Below are 18,412 nucleotides of genomic sequence, written 5' to 3'. Positions count from 1 at the left end.
GAAGAAATGGACGTGGGCAGGGCATGTAATGCGAAGGCAAGATAACCGCTGGTCATTAAGGGTAACAGAGTGGATCCCTAGAGAAGGCAAGCGTTGCAGGGGACGGCAGAAAGTTAGATGGGCAGATGAGATCAAGAAGTTTGCGGGAATAAATTGGTCACAGTTGGCACAGGACCGAGATAATTGGAGAATAATGGGAGAGGCCTTTGCCCTGCAGTGGGCGTAGATAGGCTGGTGATGATGATGATGATGATGATGATCTAGCTCCAAGTCAAGGTCGCTTCACACAAGCGCTGCACAAGTGCACATGCGACGCTTCGCTGACTGGTACGCCAGTAGGAAAATATAAGGCCTCTTGAAGGCGGGAGAAGAGTCAGCGAAGTCAATATAGGTACTAAGGAAATCAAATCAACTGATATTTTTACCGTACAGCGTAAAACTAGGGTGCGCGAAGCACTTTTTTGCCCTGGGCGAACAAGCACAGCGGTCAGCAGGACGACTACGCATCTGCGAACGCTTTTCCGTATACGAAATGCAATTGCTAGACGTGAGCTATTGTGGAAACTCGGGCGACGCTTACTGCACGAGCGCAATACAACAAATAGTCACCTAAGCTGCTTGAAATGCCAAAACTAAATAAAGGTGTAAACTGGTTATACAATATATACCCTATATTAGCAGGGCCAGCCGATCCCGCTTCGTGGCTGAGTGGTCTGGGGCGTTTGTTATGTCACCGCAAGTGTTTTGCAAGTCACAAGTTCGAATCTCCACGGGTACGTGCTTTTTTTTTGTAAGTTGACTTTTTCGTTTTTCGCCGATGTTTTCTATATTGAGTTCACCTTTTTTTGGGCTGCAACGTTCATGGCTCCACGAACTAGTTCACAAAACGCGCGCAGGCTGGCACTGGCGCGCTAGCGAGTTCTCGTTGGCGTGCTGTTGCCATAAGCACCGACTGCTTGCAGGCAGTGGGCACAGGCCAGAATGAACAGACCCTTGGCATGGTGCGAACACGCTTTTTACGATACAGGCATGAGGGAGGCAAGCTCCAAATATGGGGGAAAAGCGCATGACATTTGGGCATCTGCGGGTACGCGGAGGGCGTTCATGCACTGCGTAGGTCTCGGCTAGTGAATGCTACGATTCCAAGCCGTCCTGGGAGGCTTATCATTATGCATTTTTACAGCTGACAACATGGCAGAAGCGCGGTACGATGATTACTGAGTTATTGAGAATGCCCATCCAACAACACCACCGGTTGTATTTTACAGAACCGAAACCGAAACCGAAACTTGTTTGGTTGCTCACCTTGGGCATCGTCCAATCACGGTGCCCGCTCCTCCCAACGTCACAGCTTTAGTTGGTGCGGCTGCCGCAAACCGCGCATGGTAGTTTTTCTTCTTTCGCGCTTTGTAAAATAATTACCGATTTGTCAACCGAATAAACGATGAAAAGTGTGCTAATTTGAGCCAGTCTACGCAGTGCAAGCAAAAACGGGAGCTTGACAAATTCACTTCAGTGTCCCTTTAAGGCATGTGTTGGACAATGCTTTACGCGCGCAATAATGGGATACACGTGTTGAACTAGTTCAAATCTAGCGTCATTTGCACATTGCAGTGATAAAAGGGCGGATTCCGAGACGCAAGCGTCAAAATGTACGTGGGCTGGGGGCTCATAAAACAGTTTTTCTACACCTTAGCATATGGTGCCGGGTGCAGCCACACGGCCTAAGGTGTAACCAAAGTGCTGGGGGAAAGCCCGTATTGCATAAAGGTGGTCCAATGGGCAATATCAACAACTATAGACCCATTTCAGTCCTTCCAATTTTCTCGAAGTCGCTAGAATACTTAATAAAGAAAAGGTTAACCAAATTTCTCGATTCGACTGGCGCGATTGTCGATCAACAATTTGGCTTTCGTAAACACCGTTCTTCCGAAATGGCATTGTTAAATATTAAAGAAAGGATACTAAATATTTTGAAAATAAAGAATATACCATTGGAGTTTTTCTAGATTTCAGAAAGGCGTTTGACTCCATAAAGCATGACAAATTGTTTGATAAGCTTCCCTTCTATTGGATCCGAGGTGTCCCCTTGAATTTGCTCCGTAGTTACTTATCCGAACGCTTACAGTTTACCAGCCTCAATGGCTACCGATCGTCGACAAAAGGTATTTCCTGCGGAGTCGCTCAAGGTTACATTTTGGGCCCACTGCTGTTTATTTTATACATTAATGACATTGTACATATTCCTCCCAATCCTGTTATTGCGCTCCATGCCGATGATACTACTGTGTTTTTTCTGGTCTGTCTTCGCGTAACTTAGAAACATCTGTTAATAACTGGCTCATTGAACTATCAAAGTCATCATCATCATCATCATCAGCAGCAGCAGCAGCCTATCTACGCCCACTGCAGTGCAAAGGCCTCTCCCATTATTCTCCAATTGCCTCGGTCCTGTGCCAACTGTGACCTATTTATCCCCGCAAACTTCTTTATCTCATCTGCCCATCTAACTTTCTGCCGCCCCCTGCAACGCTTGCCTTCTCTAGGGATCCACTCTGTTACCCTTAATGACCAGCGGTTATCTTGCCTTCGCATTACATGCCCTGCCCACGTCCATTTCTTCTTCTTAATTTCTACTAATATGTCTTTAACACCAGTTTGCTCCCTGACCCACTCTGCTCTCTTCCTGTCCCTTAATGTTACACCTATCATTTTCCGTTCCATTGCCCGCTGAGTCGTTCTCAATTTAAGTTGAACCCTCTTAGTGAGCTTCCAAGTTTCTGCCTCGTAGGTGAGTACCGGTAAGATGCAGCTGTCATACACTTTCTTCTTCAGCGACAATGGTAGGCTGCTATTCATTATCTGAGAATGTCTGCCATATGCACCCCACCCCATTCTGATCCTTCTAATTATCTCTGCCTCATGGTTTGGATGTGGGGTCACAACTTGGCCTAAGTAGATATATTCGCTTACCACTTCCACTGCCTCGCCACCTATGTCAAACCACTGTGCTGTCCCGAGATTATTGATCATTACTTTAGTTTTCTGCATATTAATTTTCAGTCCCACGGTTCTACTCTGTTCGCCCAGTGCGGAAAGCATGCTTTGCAATTCGTCCCCCGAGTTACTTAGCAAGGCAACGTCAACAGCAAATCTGAGGTTACTGAGGTATTCTCCATTAACCCTTACTCCCACCTGTTCCCAATCCAACGTTCTGAATACTTCTTGTAAACATGCTGTGAATAGCATTGGAGAGATTGTGTCTCCTTGTCTGACACCCTTTCTTATAGGTGTTTTACTGCTCTCCCTATGGAGGATGATCGTAGCTGTAGACCCATTGTAGATATCCTCTAGTATTCTTACATAATGCTCATCTACCCCCTGGTTCCGTAATGCCTGAATGACTGCTAGGGTTTTGACCGAGTCAAATGCTTTCTCATAATCTATGAAGGCTATATATAGGGGTTCAGTATACTCAGCGCACTTCTCTATTTCCTGATTGATCGTGTGAATATGGTCCATTGTTGAATAACCTTTACGGAACCCTGCTTGTTCTTTAGGTTGACTGAAATCTAAGGTTGAAGATATTCGGTTAGCGATTACCTTGGTAAATACCTTGTAGACGACTGACAGTAAGCTGATCGGCCTGTAATTTTTCAAGTCCTTCATGTTGCCTTTCTTATGAATTAGGATGATGTTCGCGTTCTTCCAAGATTCCGGTACCATTGCGGTCATTAGGCATTGCGTATACAGGTTTGCCAGTTTTTCAAGGACAATTTCTCCGCCATCCTTCAAGAGGTCTGCTGTTATCTGATCCTCACCAGGTGCTTTGCCCCCTTTCATTTCTTTCAAAGCCTTCCTTACTTCTTCGGTCGTTACTGGTGGGATGTGTATCTCCTGTGAACTACTGTCTCGTTCGGCATTATCCTGTATGTCCTGGCTACTGTACAGATACCTATAGAACTGCTCGGCCACTGTGACTATTTTATCCCTATTTGTGATGACATTGCCTTGCTTATCCTTAAGTGCATACATCTGATTTTTCCCCTCGCCAAGACGTCTCTTCACTGCTTTCAGGCTACCTCCGTTCTTTACAGCGTATTCGATCCTCTCCATATTATACTTCCGTATGTCAGCTGTCTTACGCTTATTGATTAGCTTGGAGAGCTCCGCTAGTTCTATTCTGTCAGCTGCGGTAGAGATTCTCATGGTCTGCCGTTTCCTGATTAGATCTTTCGTCTCCTGTGAAACTTTACCAGTATCCTGTCTAGCCATAGTGCCCCCGACTTCTACTGCACACTCCGTAATAATGGGTGTAAGGTTGTCGCTGGCTTCCTGCGTCGTAAACTCGGCTTCCTCGTTAAGAGCGGAATATCGGTTCTGCAGCGCGATCCTGAATTCTTCTACTTTACGTCTTACTGTTAGCTCATTTATCGGCTTCTTTCGTACTAGCTTGTTGCGGTCCCTCCTCAAATCTAGCCTAATTCGGGATCTTACCATACGGTGGTCACTACACCTTACCCTTCCGAGCACTTCCACATCCTGCACGACGCCAGGGTTATCGCATAATATGAAGTCTATTTCATTTTTGTGCTCCCCATTCGGGCTCCTCCAGGTCCACTTCCGACTCTCCCGTTTACAGAAGAAGGTATTCATTATGCGTAGGTTATTCCATTCTGCAAACTCAACTAGTAGGTCCCCCCTGTTATTTCTACAGCCCAGACCATAGTTCCCAACTGCCTTGTCTCCAGCCTGATTCTTGCCTACTTTGGCATTGAAGTCCCCCATAACTACAGTATACTGTGTTTTTACTTTAGCCATTGCCGAACTATCAAAGTGATTGACTCTAAATAAACTTGAATAAAACGTCAGAAAAACAAAATATGTTATTTTTAAACCCAGAAACAAGCTCGACGATTATGACCCTTTGGTAGAATTTCGAAACACTTCTATCGAACGGGTGCCCGCTTTTAAATTTCTAGGAATTCTTTTTGATTAAAACCTCATTTGAACTCTTCATATTAGTAAGGTACACGCCGTTCTGTCTCGGTCTGTTGGTTTGCTTTATAAAATTAGATGTCTGGTCCCATTCTGGCTCATCCGCCAAATGTACTACGCGCTAGTGCAGTGTCATCTTCATTACTGTCTTTTAGTATGGGGAAGCACGACGGCAACTATTTTAAGCAGACTTGTAGTATTACAAAAAAGAGCTCTTCGGTGCATTGAGAATGTACCCAGTACGCACCACACTGCCCCGTTATTTTTGCAGCACAGTATTCTTACAATACATCAGTTGTTTGACCTTAAGGTTAGTCTTTATATTCGTAGGGAAATATCAAAGAACTTATTATTTTTAGAACAATATATACGAGTGAATGTGCATTACGATCTTCGGCCGAGTTGTTTACGATCTTCGGCCGAGAGCATACCATAATTTGCATCCGAACAAATTATGGTATGCAAAAACTAGACCACCAAATTCCCCCCTATTTAAATAAGCACCCAGCTGTTGTAGAATCACTGCAGCACACAACGTCTTGGCTCGCGCTAAAGAAAAAAATTAAAAATTACTTAATGACGGGAATTCTGTAGCGCTACTCCATGTAGTTTGTATAGCGCTACTCTGTGTAGTTATAATTTCTGTTGTGCGCCTGTTGTGCTTGCTGCTATATTACTTTTGATAAATGTACAATTTCGGCTTTTCGTGTATTTTATTGGAATTAAGTGCGGAATTGTGTAGCATTACGCTGTGTAGTTTGTAATTATTTGTGTTGTGCGCCTATTGTAATTTCTACTATATTATTTCAAAAAAATGTATAATCTTGTTTTTTCTACATCACCTTTGTATAGCTAGTTTTCATGTTTGTTTCTACCGTTGCTGTGCCATGTTGCAATGTTATATGTCCGGGGTTGATGGCCGCCGTCAGGCAGAGTTAATCTGCCTTTTGCCTCTCCTCCCGAGACACGGGGTTTTTTTTAATAAATGAAATGAAATGAAAAAAATGAATACCGGCTCTCATGCATCGGGTGTCACGAATGCAGGAGGCAAGCTACGTTGACAATTGCTTAAGACCGATCAACAAACAAATCCTTAAATTCACCTTTCTGGCATTCTTTAGCGGCCTCTTTCACGCAAGTGACGGTGGACGACGCGCTAGGAATGACTCAAAGGCCAGAGGGAAATTAAGTATGCCCCGTAACATAAAAATGTGGTTTGAATGCCATCCGTGCCCAGTTCCTTTCTGTGTGCGTGCGTGTGTGCCGACGCGCATAAACAGACACCTGACAAGAAAATAGTATTCGCAGTAAAACGTGTAAAAAAGTAAATTTTTTATCATTCATTCCAATATCCGGCATTGCAGCCGTTTTAAATCGGGCACATCCCACTGTTCCCTAAAAAAAGAAGATAATTTGGAGGTCAACTTGGCGAACCCATCTCTCATACAGCTCTGACAGAGTGCGAACGACGTCACACAAGTTCCGTGAAGCGCGCGACGAAGCAAAGAATAATCATTAAACTCAGCTATCCATTGCCACTGCAGGACCGAGGTCTCTGTCGTAGTCGTCCAACTGATAGGTACTTCCTCTTCGTCCAAATGTTCTCACTGCATGTCTGCTTCGAGTTATCGCATTTTCCTCGCTTCTAGTCCCCCCTCTCGGCAGCCATTCGTTGCACAGGTGGTCCAACGGGTGACAGTGCCCCGCAATATATGCCCAGGCCAGCCACAATTTCTTCCCTTAATTTGAGCTAGGACGCGCAGTAATGATCGTTTCCTAATTATTTATTTATTTATTTATTTATTTTCAAATACCCTCAAGGTGACTGAAGACATTACAGAGGGGAGTGGGGAAAAATTGTACAATAAACAAGTAGTACAGCATATGATGCGGACATAAGACCATGTCCAAAACAATTTGTGAACGTTACGGTTCTCTTTCTTTTTTCCACGGATAGTTGGACTGACCTAAGTCCTCATATTTTGCCCAACCTCCACGGTCTAATTCCACCCAAGATTTCCTTCTTGTGGTTTCGATAAGCACTGAAAGCGTGTTAACGTTAAATATACTAACCAAGCTTTTCTTGAAATTTACTACCTATGCTGAACGGGATGCTTTCTGTATGTCATTTTTAGTACTTTCGATTTGTACGTATTCATCCCTATCCCCATAACAAAGTTTCTCGCTACAGTTACTAAAGTGCTCGTTGCAGCCCTTCTCCCGAACTCACTGAACAAGACGACGCCCACCGCACATCTAGAGTGCCTCGGATATTCTTCATTTACTCGTATTGCTGATTTTTCCCACCCAAGCTTTCTAAATACACTCTCTATATTTGCTGCTAATAATTCGGATGAGATGGTGTCTCCTTGTAAGATTCCCTTTCTAATAAAGAACTTCCGGCTTTTCTTTGAAAGGCTGTCCTGCCCGTACATTTCTGGTTTAAGTCCCCCAAGAGCCTTGTGTAAGCCGCTTACTCAAAAGGTTCTCAATGCTTCCATCACTGCGGTTGTATTTTTTGAAATCTATGAGGGTCATGTGAAATGCTTTATTATACTCCACGCATTTATCTGTTACCTGGTTGATAACAAAAATGTGAGCCATTTTTGGGTAGCCTTTCCTAAATATCGCGTGTTTCCTCGATATTTCGAAATATAGGGTGTTACTTATACGGTTAATATCTTGGCCAGAGGTCGGCGGACTCACTCATGAATCCACTCACTCAGACTCATTTGGACTCAAATTCACGCGTGAGTTTGAGTTTGAGTGAGCGCGAGGCTAGTGTGGCATGGTGAGTTTGAGTTTGAGTGAGCTTGAGCCGAGTGAGCCGGACTGAGTTCGAGTCCAATTGAGTTTGAGTACGCCTGAGACCCAGTGAATTCGGAGTCCATTTTGAGTTCTGAGTACATTTTGAGTTTGAGTCCGTTTTGAGTTCTTAGTACATATGAGTTTTGAGTCCATTTTGAGTTTGAGTACATATGAATAGCCTAGCAGGCAGCTATGGTTGGCTGTTAAGTTTCATGCGTCGCTGTGGGCTCGGAATTCAGGTTACCTGCGAGTACGGCACCATTCGCGATCCGCATGGTCGGTTGGGAGGGAGGGGGTGCCTGATTTTTTTTAGTTTCTTGTTGAATTTTCATGACCCTAAGCACTTGCTGTATACCAAGTTTTCGCGGCTGGGCGCGTGAGTGATAATTGACTGGTGAGGTCATAAAAAAGGGTTGTCTTAACTTTTCCTCTTGATGGATCCACTAAGAGGGTGGGAAAGAGTGGTGGGAAAGCACACGGCGGCGCTTGCTTGCTGGTTGTTCGCCTGCTACTGTTAACGGCTTGATATACTAGGCGTCACAAAGGAAAAGGTGAAAGCCAGGGGTAAAAGGGGGCGGGGGCTGTCCCTTCTGCTGTTTCAAATGAATTAGCTGAATTTACTGGGCAACGCCCCTTTTAGACAGAATAATCACCGCATTAGATTGGGTGAAAAGTCAAACTGATGACGCTAAGGCATGCAAGGTATCAAATGAAACGTCCCGATTAACGGAATCATGCGGGGTAAATAAAAAAAATGCTTCCTGATTGTAGTCGCCAGGCAGTCATAATGAGTCATAGATTGGGTTAAAATTCAAAATGACGCTGCGGGGTATGTGGGGAATGAAATTCAAGGTCTCGATGTGGGGAATCATTCGCAAAAAAATGCGTTATGGTTATACCATGACGTAGTCATGGTTAGTCATAGATTCAGTAAAATTCAAGTTCATGACAATAGGGCGTGTGGCGTATCAAATTAAAGGTCTCGATGAGGGTAATCACGTGCTTCCTGATTATTATAATAACATAGTCAAGGTGGGTCATAAATATGGTTAAAATTCCTAATGACGCAACTGAGTGTGGGGGGCTTTAAATTGAAGGTTCCGATGAGGGAAATCACGTGGGGCAAAATTGCGGTTGGCTATATCATGAGATAGTCATGGTTAGTCATTGATTGGTTTAATATTCAAATTGATTACGCTATGATGTGATGGGTATCAAATTAATGGTCTTGATGAGCGGAATCACGTAGAAGAAATACAAAAATGCTTCCTGGTTATAACCACGAGATAGTCATGGCGAGTCTTACATTGGGTTAAAATTCGAAGTGACCCCGCTAGGGCGTGTGGGGCATCAAATTTACGATCTTGACGAGGGGAATCACGTGTTACAAATAAAAAAAGGGTTCGTGGTTCTGATCATGAGATAGTCATTATGAGTCATAGATTGGGTTAAATACAAGGGGAGGCCGCTAAAGCATGTGGGGTGTCAAATGGAACGTTTCAGTTAGGGGAATCACGTCGGACATTTAAAAAGTGCGTTCTGGTTACCGTCATGAGAGTCATGGTTAGTTTGACTGGTATGAATTCCATTTGATCCTGCTAGGGTGTGTGGGGTATCAAATTAAAGGTCTCGTCGAGGGGGATCACGTAGGGCAAATATAAAAATGCCTTCTGGTTATAGTTATGACGATATAGCAAAAGGTATCTTTCTTTAAGTGCTGTGTCGGGTTTAACAAAAATTCCTTGCCAACCCGTAAGGCAGTTGTGCTATATACATGCGAAGGTTTGTCCAGAGATGTCCATTGCTTCCTAGTAATAAAAAACCCCTCTAATAAAAATATTGGCGTCATATTGGTGAATCGTCGAGGCAGGATGGCATGGGGTAAAAACAAAAGCCATTTCAAGCTGTCGAACCTTAATCACCAGACTCAAAAACTCTCTGTTAATAACTGCCATTCAGACGTTACTTCCTCTTTTTTCCCGTGTCTCAACAAACAAGCAAATCCTTCGACACATATGGTGTCGTGTAAATTGTGGACGACCATCGGTAACAGGCGGCATCAGAGCTTATCAGAAAGTCGAATTTCACATTTGTTTATGAATAAGCCTGGCGGCCGCGTTTCGTATTCGTAATTTCCTTCCCACAGTGTACCAACGTGCACTCCAATCCAGAATTGGCCAGAATCCAGAATTGGCCAATTACATGTGAGACATTAACTCCTTGCTAGAGTGTAGGAGATAGAGAGGCAACAGAGCCACCAAGACATAAACAGACATTGTGACAGAACGAAAACGCTTCAGAAAAATATTCAAGCGCAGTTTGTGTGCCCTCGAACTGATTTTATTACAATAAGAAATCAGCGCAAGATATCAAAACTAGCACATGATTACAATGTAAAGGAAAAAGAATTAACTCGGGCTCTGCCGTTCTCCAACGACTACATGTGAAACACAATGAAAGAACAGATGACTGATGCAACACACACACACACACACACACACACACACACACACACACACACACACACACACACACACACACACACACACACACACACACACACACACACACACACACACACACACACACACACACACAAACAAACACACACACACACACATACACACACACACACACACACACACACACGCACGCACACACGCACGCACGCACACACGCACGCACGCACGCTGGAAGTTAACAGCTGGGTACGGTGGCGGTAATTGCTTAGAACGGTAGCGTGGTGCTTTTCCGAGCTGCGAGTGCTCATCCCACATAGCAAATGCTAATAAAAACTAATAGAAGTGCCTCAGAAAACAACGAGGTACTTTTTTGTTTGTCCCACGTGATTTCCCTCCTCGAGACCCTCAATTTGATACACCACATTCTTTAGCGCCCACATCTCTCTATCTCTCTGAATTTTAACCCAATCTGAGACCATCAATGACTCCTGTGTTACACGGTTCACCATTTTTTATTTTTTTTTCTTATTATTTCTTTTCATAGTTTTTTTTCACATTTAGTTTGATCAATTGTCTACATTTACGCTTTTATAATGATTACAGGTTGAACTTCCATGATATCCGCATTTTTGTGTAAAGGCAGGGCGTTACACGATCCTGGCGGGGTTTGGAGGAGGGGGGTACTCGGCAAAGAATGCTACGCATTAAAAAAGCAAAGGCATATCCATGAACGCTTCCCGCTTCAGAGATTCGCGGGGACAGTTCGCTTTGACACAAGGCGTTTTTTGGGATGCAGAGCAAGAATGCACGGAACCGTAACCCTAAGCAGCTTCGACGTAAATGAACGGAGCAGTGAGCGCACGTCCCCTCGCCCAATCTTGCTTGTTTCGGCCCAGGGACCTAGCACACCATCCAGTCTGGACCGCCTCTGTCATGAACACGAACACGGAGCCTACATCAAGTGTTGGCATCCAATATATACGTACAATTGCTTGCAACCAGCGTTAGTCATCATGGGCAGCAAGTATAGCTGCATTAAATCTTTAACGAAAATTTTTTCCGACCTCACAGGAGCTACGGTGTGATGTCGTGCCGAATGCAAGAGTTTGAGCTACCGAATTTGCACCTGTAACATTTTTACCACGCGTGAATTTTAAAACACTGAATGCTGATGAAATCAGAGTCCATCTGAGCCCGAGTAAATTCCTAGCACGAGAGAGTTGTGAGGCCATTTGAGTTGTGAATTCATTTTGAGTTCTCAGCCCATTTTGAGTTTGAGTACATTTTCAATTTGAGTACATTTCGAGTTTTGAGTACATTTTGATTTTGAGTACATTTTGAGTTCTGAGTACATTTTGAGTTTTGAGTCCATTTTGAGTTTTGAGTCCATTTTGAGTTTGAGTACATTTTGAGGTCTGAGTACATCTTGAGTTTGAGTACATTTTGAGTTTTGAGTCCATTTTGAGTTTTGAGTTCATGTTGAGTTTTGAGTCATTTTGAATTTTGAGTTTTGAGTACATTTTGAGTTTTGAGTCCATTTTGAGTTCTGAGTACATTTTGAGTTTTGAGTCCATTTTGAGTTTTGAGTCCATTTTGAGTTTGAGTACATTTTGAGTTTGAGTACATGTTGAGTTTTGAGTCCATTTTGAGTGTGAGTACATTTTGAGTTTGAGTACATTTTGAGTTTTGAGTCCATTTTGAGTTTGAGTACATTTTGAGTTTGAGTACATTTTCAGTTTGAGTACATTTTGAGTTTGAGTACATTTTAGTTTTGAGTCCGAGTGAGTTTTTAGTTTTGCGCTCAATGTGAGTTTGAGTTTGAGTGAGCGCAGATGTGCTGCTCAGCATTGAGTCTGAGTTTGAGTGAGTGGTGATCCGACAAAAAATTGTGGGTGAGTTTGAGTGAGCCGCGCCAACTTTGCCGAGGTATGATCTTGGCAAACAGCTTGTGTACAACAGAAAGTAGGCTGATGGGTCTGTAATAATTTTTATGCTCTTTACATAACCCTTCCGGTGAATTAGAAATAGGTTGGAATTTTCCAGGCCGGTGGTACCTTTTATTTCCTCAGACATTCTGAGAATAATTTTACTACCTTTCCGAGTGCAACATAACTGCCTTCCTTTAGAAAATGCGTTTTTATTCGGTTGCCTTCTACGCCTCTCCATCTCTTTTTTTTTTATTTTTAGCACATTTTACACCTTGCCTTTAGTTACTCTCCAAACCTTGCGAACCAAGCTATTCCGTTCAGTACTCTTTCCTCGCCTAACGTTGCCAGCGTACATAGCGACCCGTTCAAGTCTCGAGTCTTCACCTTCATTTATTTCCACGACGACCTGAAGCAACCCTTGCAGCTCCCGTCGTGGACGCAACTGCTTGCCACAGATAAGACTCCCCTTTTACCGGATAGTTTATTGTTTTCCCGCGAAAAGTTCTTCCGCTCATTGAAAACGAGGAGAAATGCGTCTCCTCTCACTCCAACGTCTAGGTAAGGTAGGAATTCCAGCGACGTTCCAGCGACGTTGTTTCATGTGCCTGGACGGCTTGCTTCGTGCGTGGCATGGCACTAGCATTTTTTCTGCTTGCTTTAATAAGAGAAAACCAATTAAAATACAAAAACAAAAACTGAGCCCGCGGGTTACCTGCCCACTGGGATAGTGCCTTGTACCCTTTATCTTCATTTTGTTGCTACTTCTTTATTTTGCTTTGTACACTGGTTTACCTTGTCTGATTATTATTCCATCGCGTATCTGTAGCTGTTCCACTACCCTCTGCAACACCCTACCTGGGCCTTGAGGGTAACCTTAAATAAATAAATTACCAAATACGATACTGCATTCGTCAACAAGGCACTGACACCAGTGCAAATTTGCTAACCTTTCGAACATTGGAACAGACTCGAACAATAGAACAGACATGACACCAAGTTCATAGACCTTTTCGCACGCACTTTAGAGGGCTCATGAAAATTGATTCGCCAGGTCGGGTTAGAGCAGTGTGGTTTGTTCATGATCAATTCCCTCTTTATTATTTTTTCAGGGCAAGAAAATCATGCCGATTGTACCGTTCTATGCACTCTCTTTGACTCAAATTGGGGGTGGGCCACTGTCATGTTTGTTTGTTTGTTTTCTACCAAGCGTGTTCCTCTATTTCAAATTGTTTCCCTGACAATTCTTCTCACATAATCTCTACGCTTTTCGCAGAGCGCTGGGTTATAGTAGCTTTTGTGCGAAGCCACCACAAACACAATACGACTCGTCGCATACCGCGGAGTCACAGTCAGACGTTTGTAGCTAGCCCGGCAGCTAGCCGTCCAAGGACTGAGTCGTTGTTCTTGTTCATGTTGTTCTGTAGTCCTTAACTTGGTTTTGCGTACGGCTATTTTTAGGCAGCAGTTGCCCAAAAAATCAGTCCTTTGCAGGACCCCTGCAACACTTTTTTCAATTTTTTTTCGAAATCCTTGATGCTTGCAGAGCGTAGTCAACCAACACATCCAGCACTCAGACAAGGGGGTCGCAAAGTACCTCAGCCAAAAATCACTGCTCTATGCTCATCTTATAAATTAGAAATTTGCTCAAAAGATTTTTATCTCCTTCCCGGTCATGGGGTTCTTCGACCGCGGGAATTACGTCATTACTGCGGTGTAGCAGCTATTGGTCAGCTTTCCTTCAGTTGCAACAATGAACGCTTTCGATACAAGCTTTAAAACGAAGGCCACAACAGCAAAGCAGAAATGAAAGGCAGATCTCCTGCGACGAGCAAATCACACAGCTCCGGTCCGTGCTGGCGATAACTATAGCTTTCGCAGTGTTTACAGACGCAAAGGAAAGAGTGAAGGCCTTTATCAGAACTGCTGCAGAGTCTTTTTAAATTTACGCCTTTTTTAGCGCTGCCGCGCTTTCTAAACGGCTTTTTTAGAGCACAGAACTTGTTTTGACTTTTCTAGGGCGTATACCCCCAAATCGTATACCCAACAAAGTAGCGTTATACCCAATTAAATGTGGATCTTGCTGGCATCAGGTAGTGTGCAAAGTATGGAGGCTTTAAATGCTTGAGAGATTTCGAGCCCAGAACAGAGAACTTAAAGGAGCATTACTATCTTCCATAGGAACTAAACACGGCTCTCGACGATGGGCTTTGGTCTGTCGCTTAGCATACGCGAGAGTGAAATCTGCAATCGCGTAAGTGCTTTTTCGAAGCACCTGCATGTCGTAAAGGCGAAGAAAAAGTGTTATGGCGTGGCACACTGCACGACCCCAGGCTTACGAAAGCACGAGCACCTGCGTAACCCGAGCTCTGGCTTTTGTCGCCGGATGTGCACCGGACTCGGCTTATTGCATGAACTGGCTTGGGCCCGTGCTGCCGTAATTTACAACATAATTGAAACGCTCAACGTTTTATCCCGAAATAACAAGTCGCCCCTTGGGCCATGCACGCGTGTACGGACCGCCATTTAAGAGCGGCCGCTTGTTGATTGTAGGGATTAGCGCGCCGACGCAACGCAGGACATGAGGCGCTCCGTAGTGGAGGACTCCGGATTAATTTTGACCACCTGGGGATCTTTATCGTGCGCCGAAATCTCGTGCACACGGGCGCTTTTGCTTTTCGCCTCCATCAGAAAAGCGGCCGCCGCGGCCGGGAATCGAACCCGCCACCTCGTGCTAAGCAGCACAACGCCTTAGCCACTGAGTCACCGCGGCGGGTAAGAGCAGTCGCTTGAAAGGGAAGCTATGCCATCCCTTCATCCCTCGTCTAGACTTACCTTTTGTCATGTCAGAGTGGTCTTTGCAGTGAACCTTTATAATGCCGATTTATTTTCCATTCCTTAAAAAAATAAAATTCTATTGTCCTCCAAGGGGAAAATTACTTTAATGCAAATGCTCGGCCCACATGCGAAGAACACGTCAAGTTAAATAACAAATTAAATGCGCACAGTTAACAAGGAAATTGTTTTTTCTAAATGCTACTGTGTTCAGCCTTGGCACCAGCAAACACGCATTTGCGTCCTGATTTCCCTGAGGAAATAGTACCAACGGGAATAAATGTTGCAAACAATTACCATGCCACTTTTGTGCGCCATAATTGAGTCAGCACTTTATTACGCGCTCTATTTTCAGCGTTTCTAATCTCAAATGGCAAACATTCATCCGGGTTACTACGCTCAAAAGGGGCGCCTAGCCAGGGCGTGTATCCTAATGGGATTGCAGCAGCATTACTACTGAGAGGTGCACGCTCTCTTTCAGTCTTCGTGGGTTGCATCACCGTTTGTTCACTTAACTGACTGTTCTGGTTTTTTAGCCTGCGCGGGCACTTAACCGGAAGGCGAGCGAAAGTGCTGCTTTGTTTTCAAAGTACTGCGCGAGCAGCTTTGCTGCATATATATTTTTTTGTGCGGACCGCTTTGCGTTTGCGTGTGATGCGGTTTTTATAGCTTAAAATGCTGTTATTTTATTCGTTAATTTTATTCTATTTCTTTTTATACCTTTCTTTGTAGTCTTATTCTTTACTCTCTTTCTTTGAAGTCTTATTCTTTACTCTCTCTCTCTCTCTCTCTCTCTCTCTCTCTCTCTCTCTCTCTCTCTCTCTCTGCATTTCTGTTTTTGCTGTTCCTTTCTTTCCCCTAAGCAACGCCACGCAGCGAAGTGAGTTGTTAGCGCCTCTTTCAGTCGATCCTAGCAAGAGCCCAAGCCTCGTCTACGATGAGGCGGGCAAGCCCAGGTTGAGCGGGCCAATTTCGAGTTCACTCCGTGCTCGAATCCGGCAAAAAAACTTTTCGGCTAGGCTCAGATCGGTAGTCTAGCATGGGCCTCCGCAAACGTGTACTGCACAAGTGTGGCGTTCCAACAAAGTATCAAACTTGTACGTCAAGGTTTCCAACCTCCTCGGGCAATCGCTCTCTTCTAGTGGAGCGACGTGGAGCTGACGTACTGCGGCGAGAGCTGGCCCCAGCGCATCGAGTGGGACCCGGTGGAGGAGGCGTGCGTGGCCCGGTCACCTTTCAAGCAGCTCTACTACACGGCCGTCACGGTGGCGCTCTTCTTCGTGCCCGTGCTGGTGATGAGCTCGGCCTACGCGCTCATCCTGCACGCGCTCTGGAGGGACCGCCACCCGGGAGAGGCCAACGCCAACAACGCGCTGCTTCACTCCAGGGCCAAGAGGAAGGTCGGTGCCCCGTCCCCCCTCGGCTCTGATTCCCCTCGGTTGCCAAATTGAGGCTGCAGTGGTGCAATCCCGCAGCTACCGGCCGCTTTATCAGTGGTTTTTGAAGGAACCACGGCTACCAACTGCTTCCAGATATTATGCTCAGTCAACAGCCAGCGTAATTTCAACCAGCCGTAGGCTAGGAATGTGACGGCATGCGTAAAGAATCCCGAACGGCTAAGATTCGTGAAAGCTTTCAAAGTAACAATATGGCTGCTCTGTGTGCTAGGTTGATCAAAATGTCTAGTAAAATGGCATGTTCGGTCTCTCTATTAGTCGAATTTGCGCCATTGGACGCATTACGAGTGCTCATTCAGTTGCATACAGACGGAATAGGTAGGCGGAGTTATTATTTCTGCCCGAGCTATGAACAACAGCTTAGGGAGTTTGAAGAGTCACGGCGTGTACAACAGCGTGCCCCTTTAGCACACTTAGCAACAGCTGGAAGCGGCTGCGTGCCTCCTAATCCACCACCGGCGAAATCCGGTCCACCTTTGGGGAAAGTGTGTTGCGCAGTCGCGGGGTATCTCACGGTAACGACTCTTGATATGGCGTTACCATTGCCCTAAATCCCACGTTAGAAAACACAATAAAAATGTGCTGCTCAAAAGCTCCGTTCCCAAAAGTACAGAAACTGCCGAACCATGTTAACATGATGCTTGGAGCCGCAGGCCGCTGACGCATCTTTAAAATAGCGCATTGGTTTGGAGTTAATTTTCGTAGTTTTGAAGTTAACTTCCTTGGCTGTCCTAACAAAAATTTGGTATTACTCGCGGTTACCTTTTCTCACTTTGAATAGCTACTTCGAAGTGTGAATTACACCAGCAACCAGAAAAAAAAAAGAAGTTGTACAGCGTGTTTTGTGTCTATGTTGAAGGCGTGGCCCGTATTGATAACCTGCCAATGCCAAGTGCAATGACAAGAGTCGAGAAAGTCCGGACGCTTTTGCTTTCTTGAACTCCTAGGAATTGAAATAAAAAGGTAAAGCCACAGGTGCAGTCTGTTTAAATAACTGCAACGGCTTTGTGAAGCCAAAAATGCCTACATTGAAATCGTGGTTTTCAAAAACGCAGGCTCCCCTTACTTTCACTATATCTCATTTGCTTTTCTGTGACTGTGTAGGGTACCTGTGATGGAGGGAAAGCATTGTAAGTCGATTTTAATTGGCGTCCCTAACTTTTGGAGCTATAGAATACACATCGTACCGACAAATGCTTCTTTTATAACTGTAAAAAAAATTACAGTCTGTTTTAAATTATCGAAACTAAAAGAACGATCGTTTTTATGCACTGAAATTTGTTTTGCGCACAGCGTATATATTCCCGTTAAGTCACTCGGCAAAAAAAAAAAAAAAAAAACGCTTTAGAGTAGAGCGAACGGAATTGCTTCATGCTCAAGCTCACTAGAATAAAGGGGTTGCCTGCAGGTGATATTCGTGCGTTTTCGTCTTTTCAAAAGTATGAGATGTACACTTGAAATTGGAATAGTCAGCATCCGCATGTCGGTGCCCCTGCCTATCTCTGGGTTGCACTTGAACATGAAGATGACACGAACCTGAACGCCGAATGCTGGTAATTGTGGTTAATAGAGTTCAGATAACATTGAAATCCTGGCATGTTCCTAGAGCACAACGTACATTTAATTTCTGAAAGGAAGCCTCGAGTCAATCTTACATAATTGCAAAATTCCAGCGTTCAAATTGACATTCCTGTGTTCACGCTGAATTCCCTAGTCACTTGCCTCTTATCATAGAATATAATGCTGAGCCTCTTCGCTATAGTGACTGATTGTGCAAAAAAAAAACACATGCGCTTCCGGTCCAATCGGCTTCAAACAGAGAAAAAAATTCACCCCACCTCCCCGAAGGGAATCGTGAATGCATTTATTTTCGCGAGAGTGCGCGGAATTTATAATTAATGAGGAGACGGTGATTTGTAGCGTAACC

At 44.4% G+C, this 18,412-nt stretch overlaps 1 protein-coding gene across 2 annotated transcripts in view; it reads left to right on the top strand.

Moving 5' to 3' along the window:
• Positions 1-18,412, top strand: part of LOC144169481 (substance-K receptor-like) — a 340,849-nt gene that overhangs the window by 300,794 nt on the left and 21,643 nt on the right. For both annotated transcript variants that reach the window (XM_077698669.1, XM_077698676.1), the window contains exon 4: positions 16,171-16,428. In XM_077698669.1, the coding sequence (XP_077554795.1) occupies positions 16,171-16,428 (258 nt within the window). The remainder of the gene's footprint in view (positions 1-16,170; positions 16,429-18,412) is intronic.

Source organism: Haemaphysalis longicornis, unplaced genomic scaffold, assembly GCF_048455015.1.
Source record: "Haemaphysalis longicornis isolate Haplotype H1 unplaced genomic scaffold, Haemaphysalis longicornis Haplotype H1 scaffold_1, whole genome shotgun sequence".
Classification (NCBI taxonomy): domain Eukaryota; kingdom Metazoa; phylum Arthropoda; class Arachnida; order Ixodida; family Ixodidae; genus Haemaphysalis; species Haemaphysalis longicornis.
The sequence above is the reverse complement of the archived record's forward strand: the minus strand, read 5'-3'. Positions and strand labels throughout refer to the sequence as shown.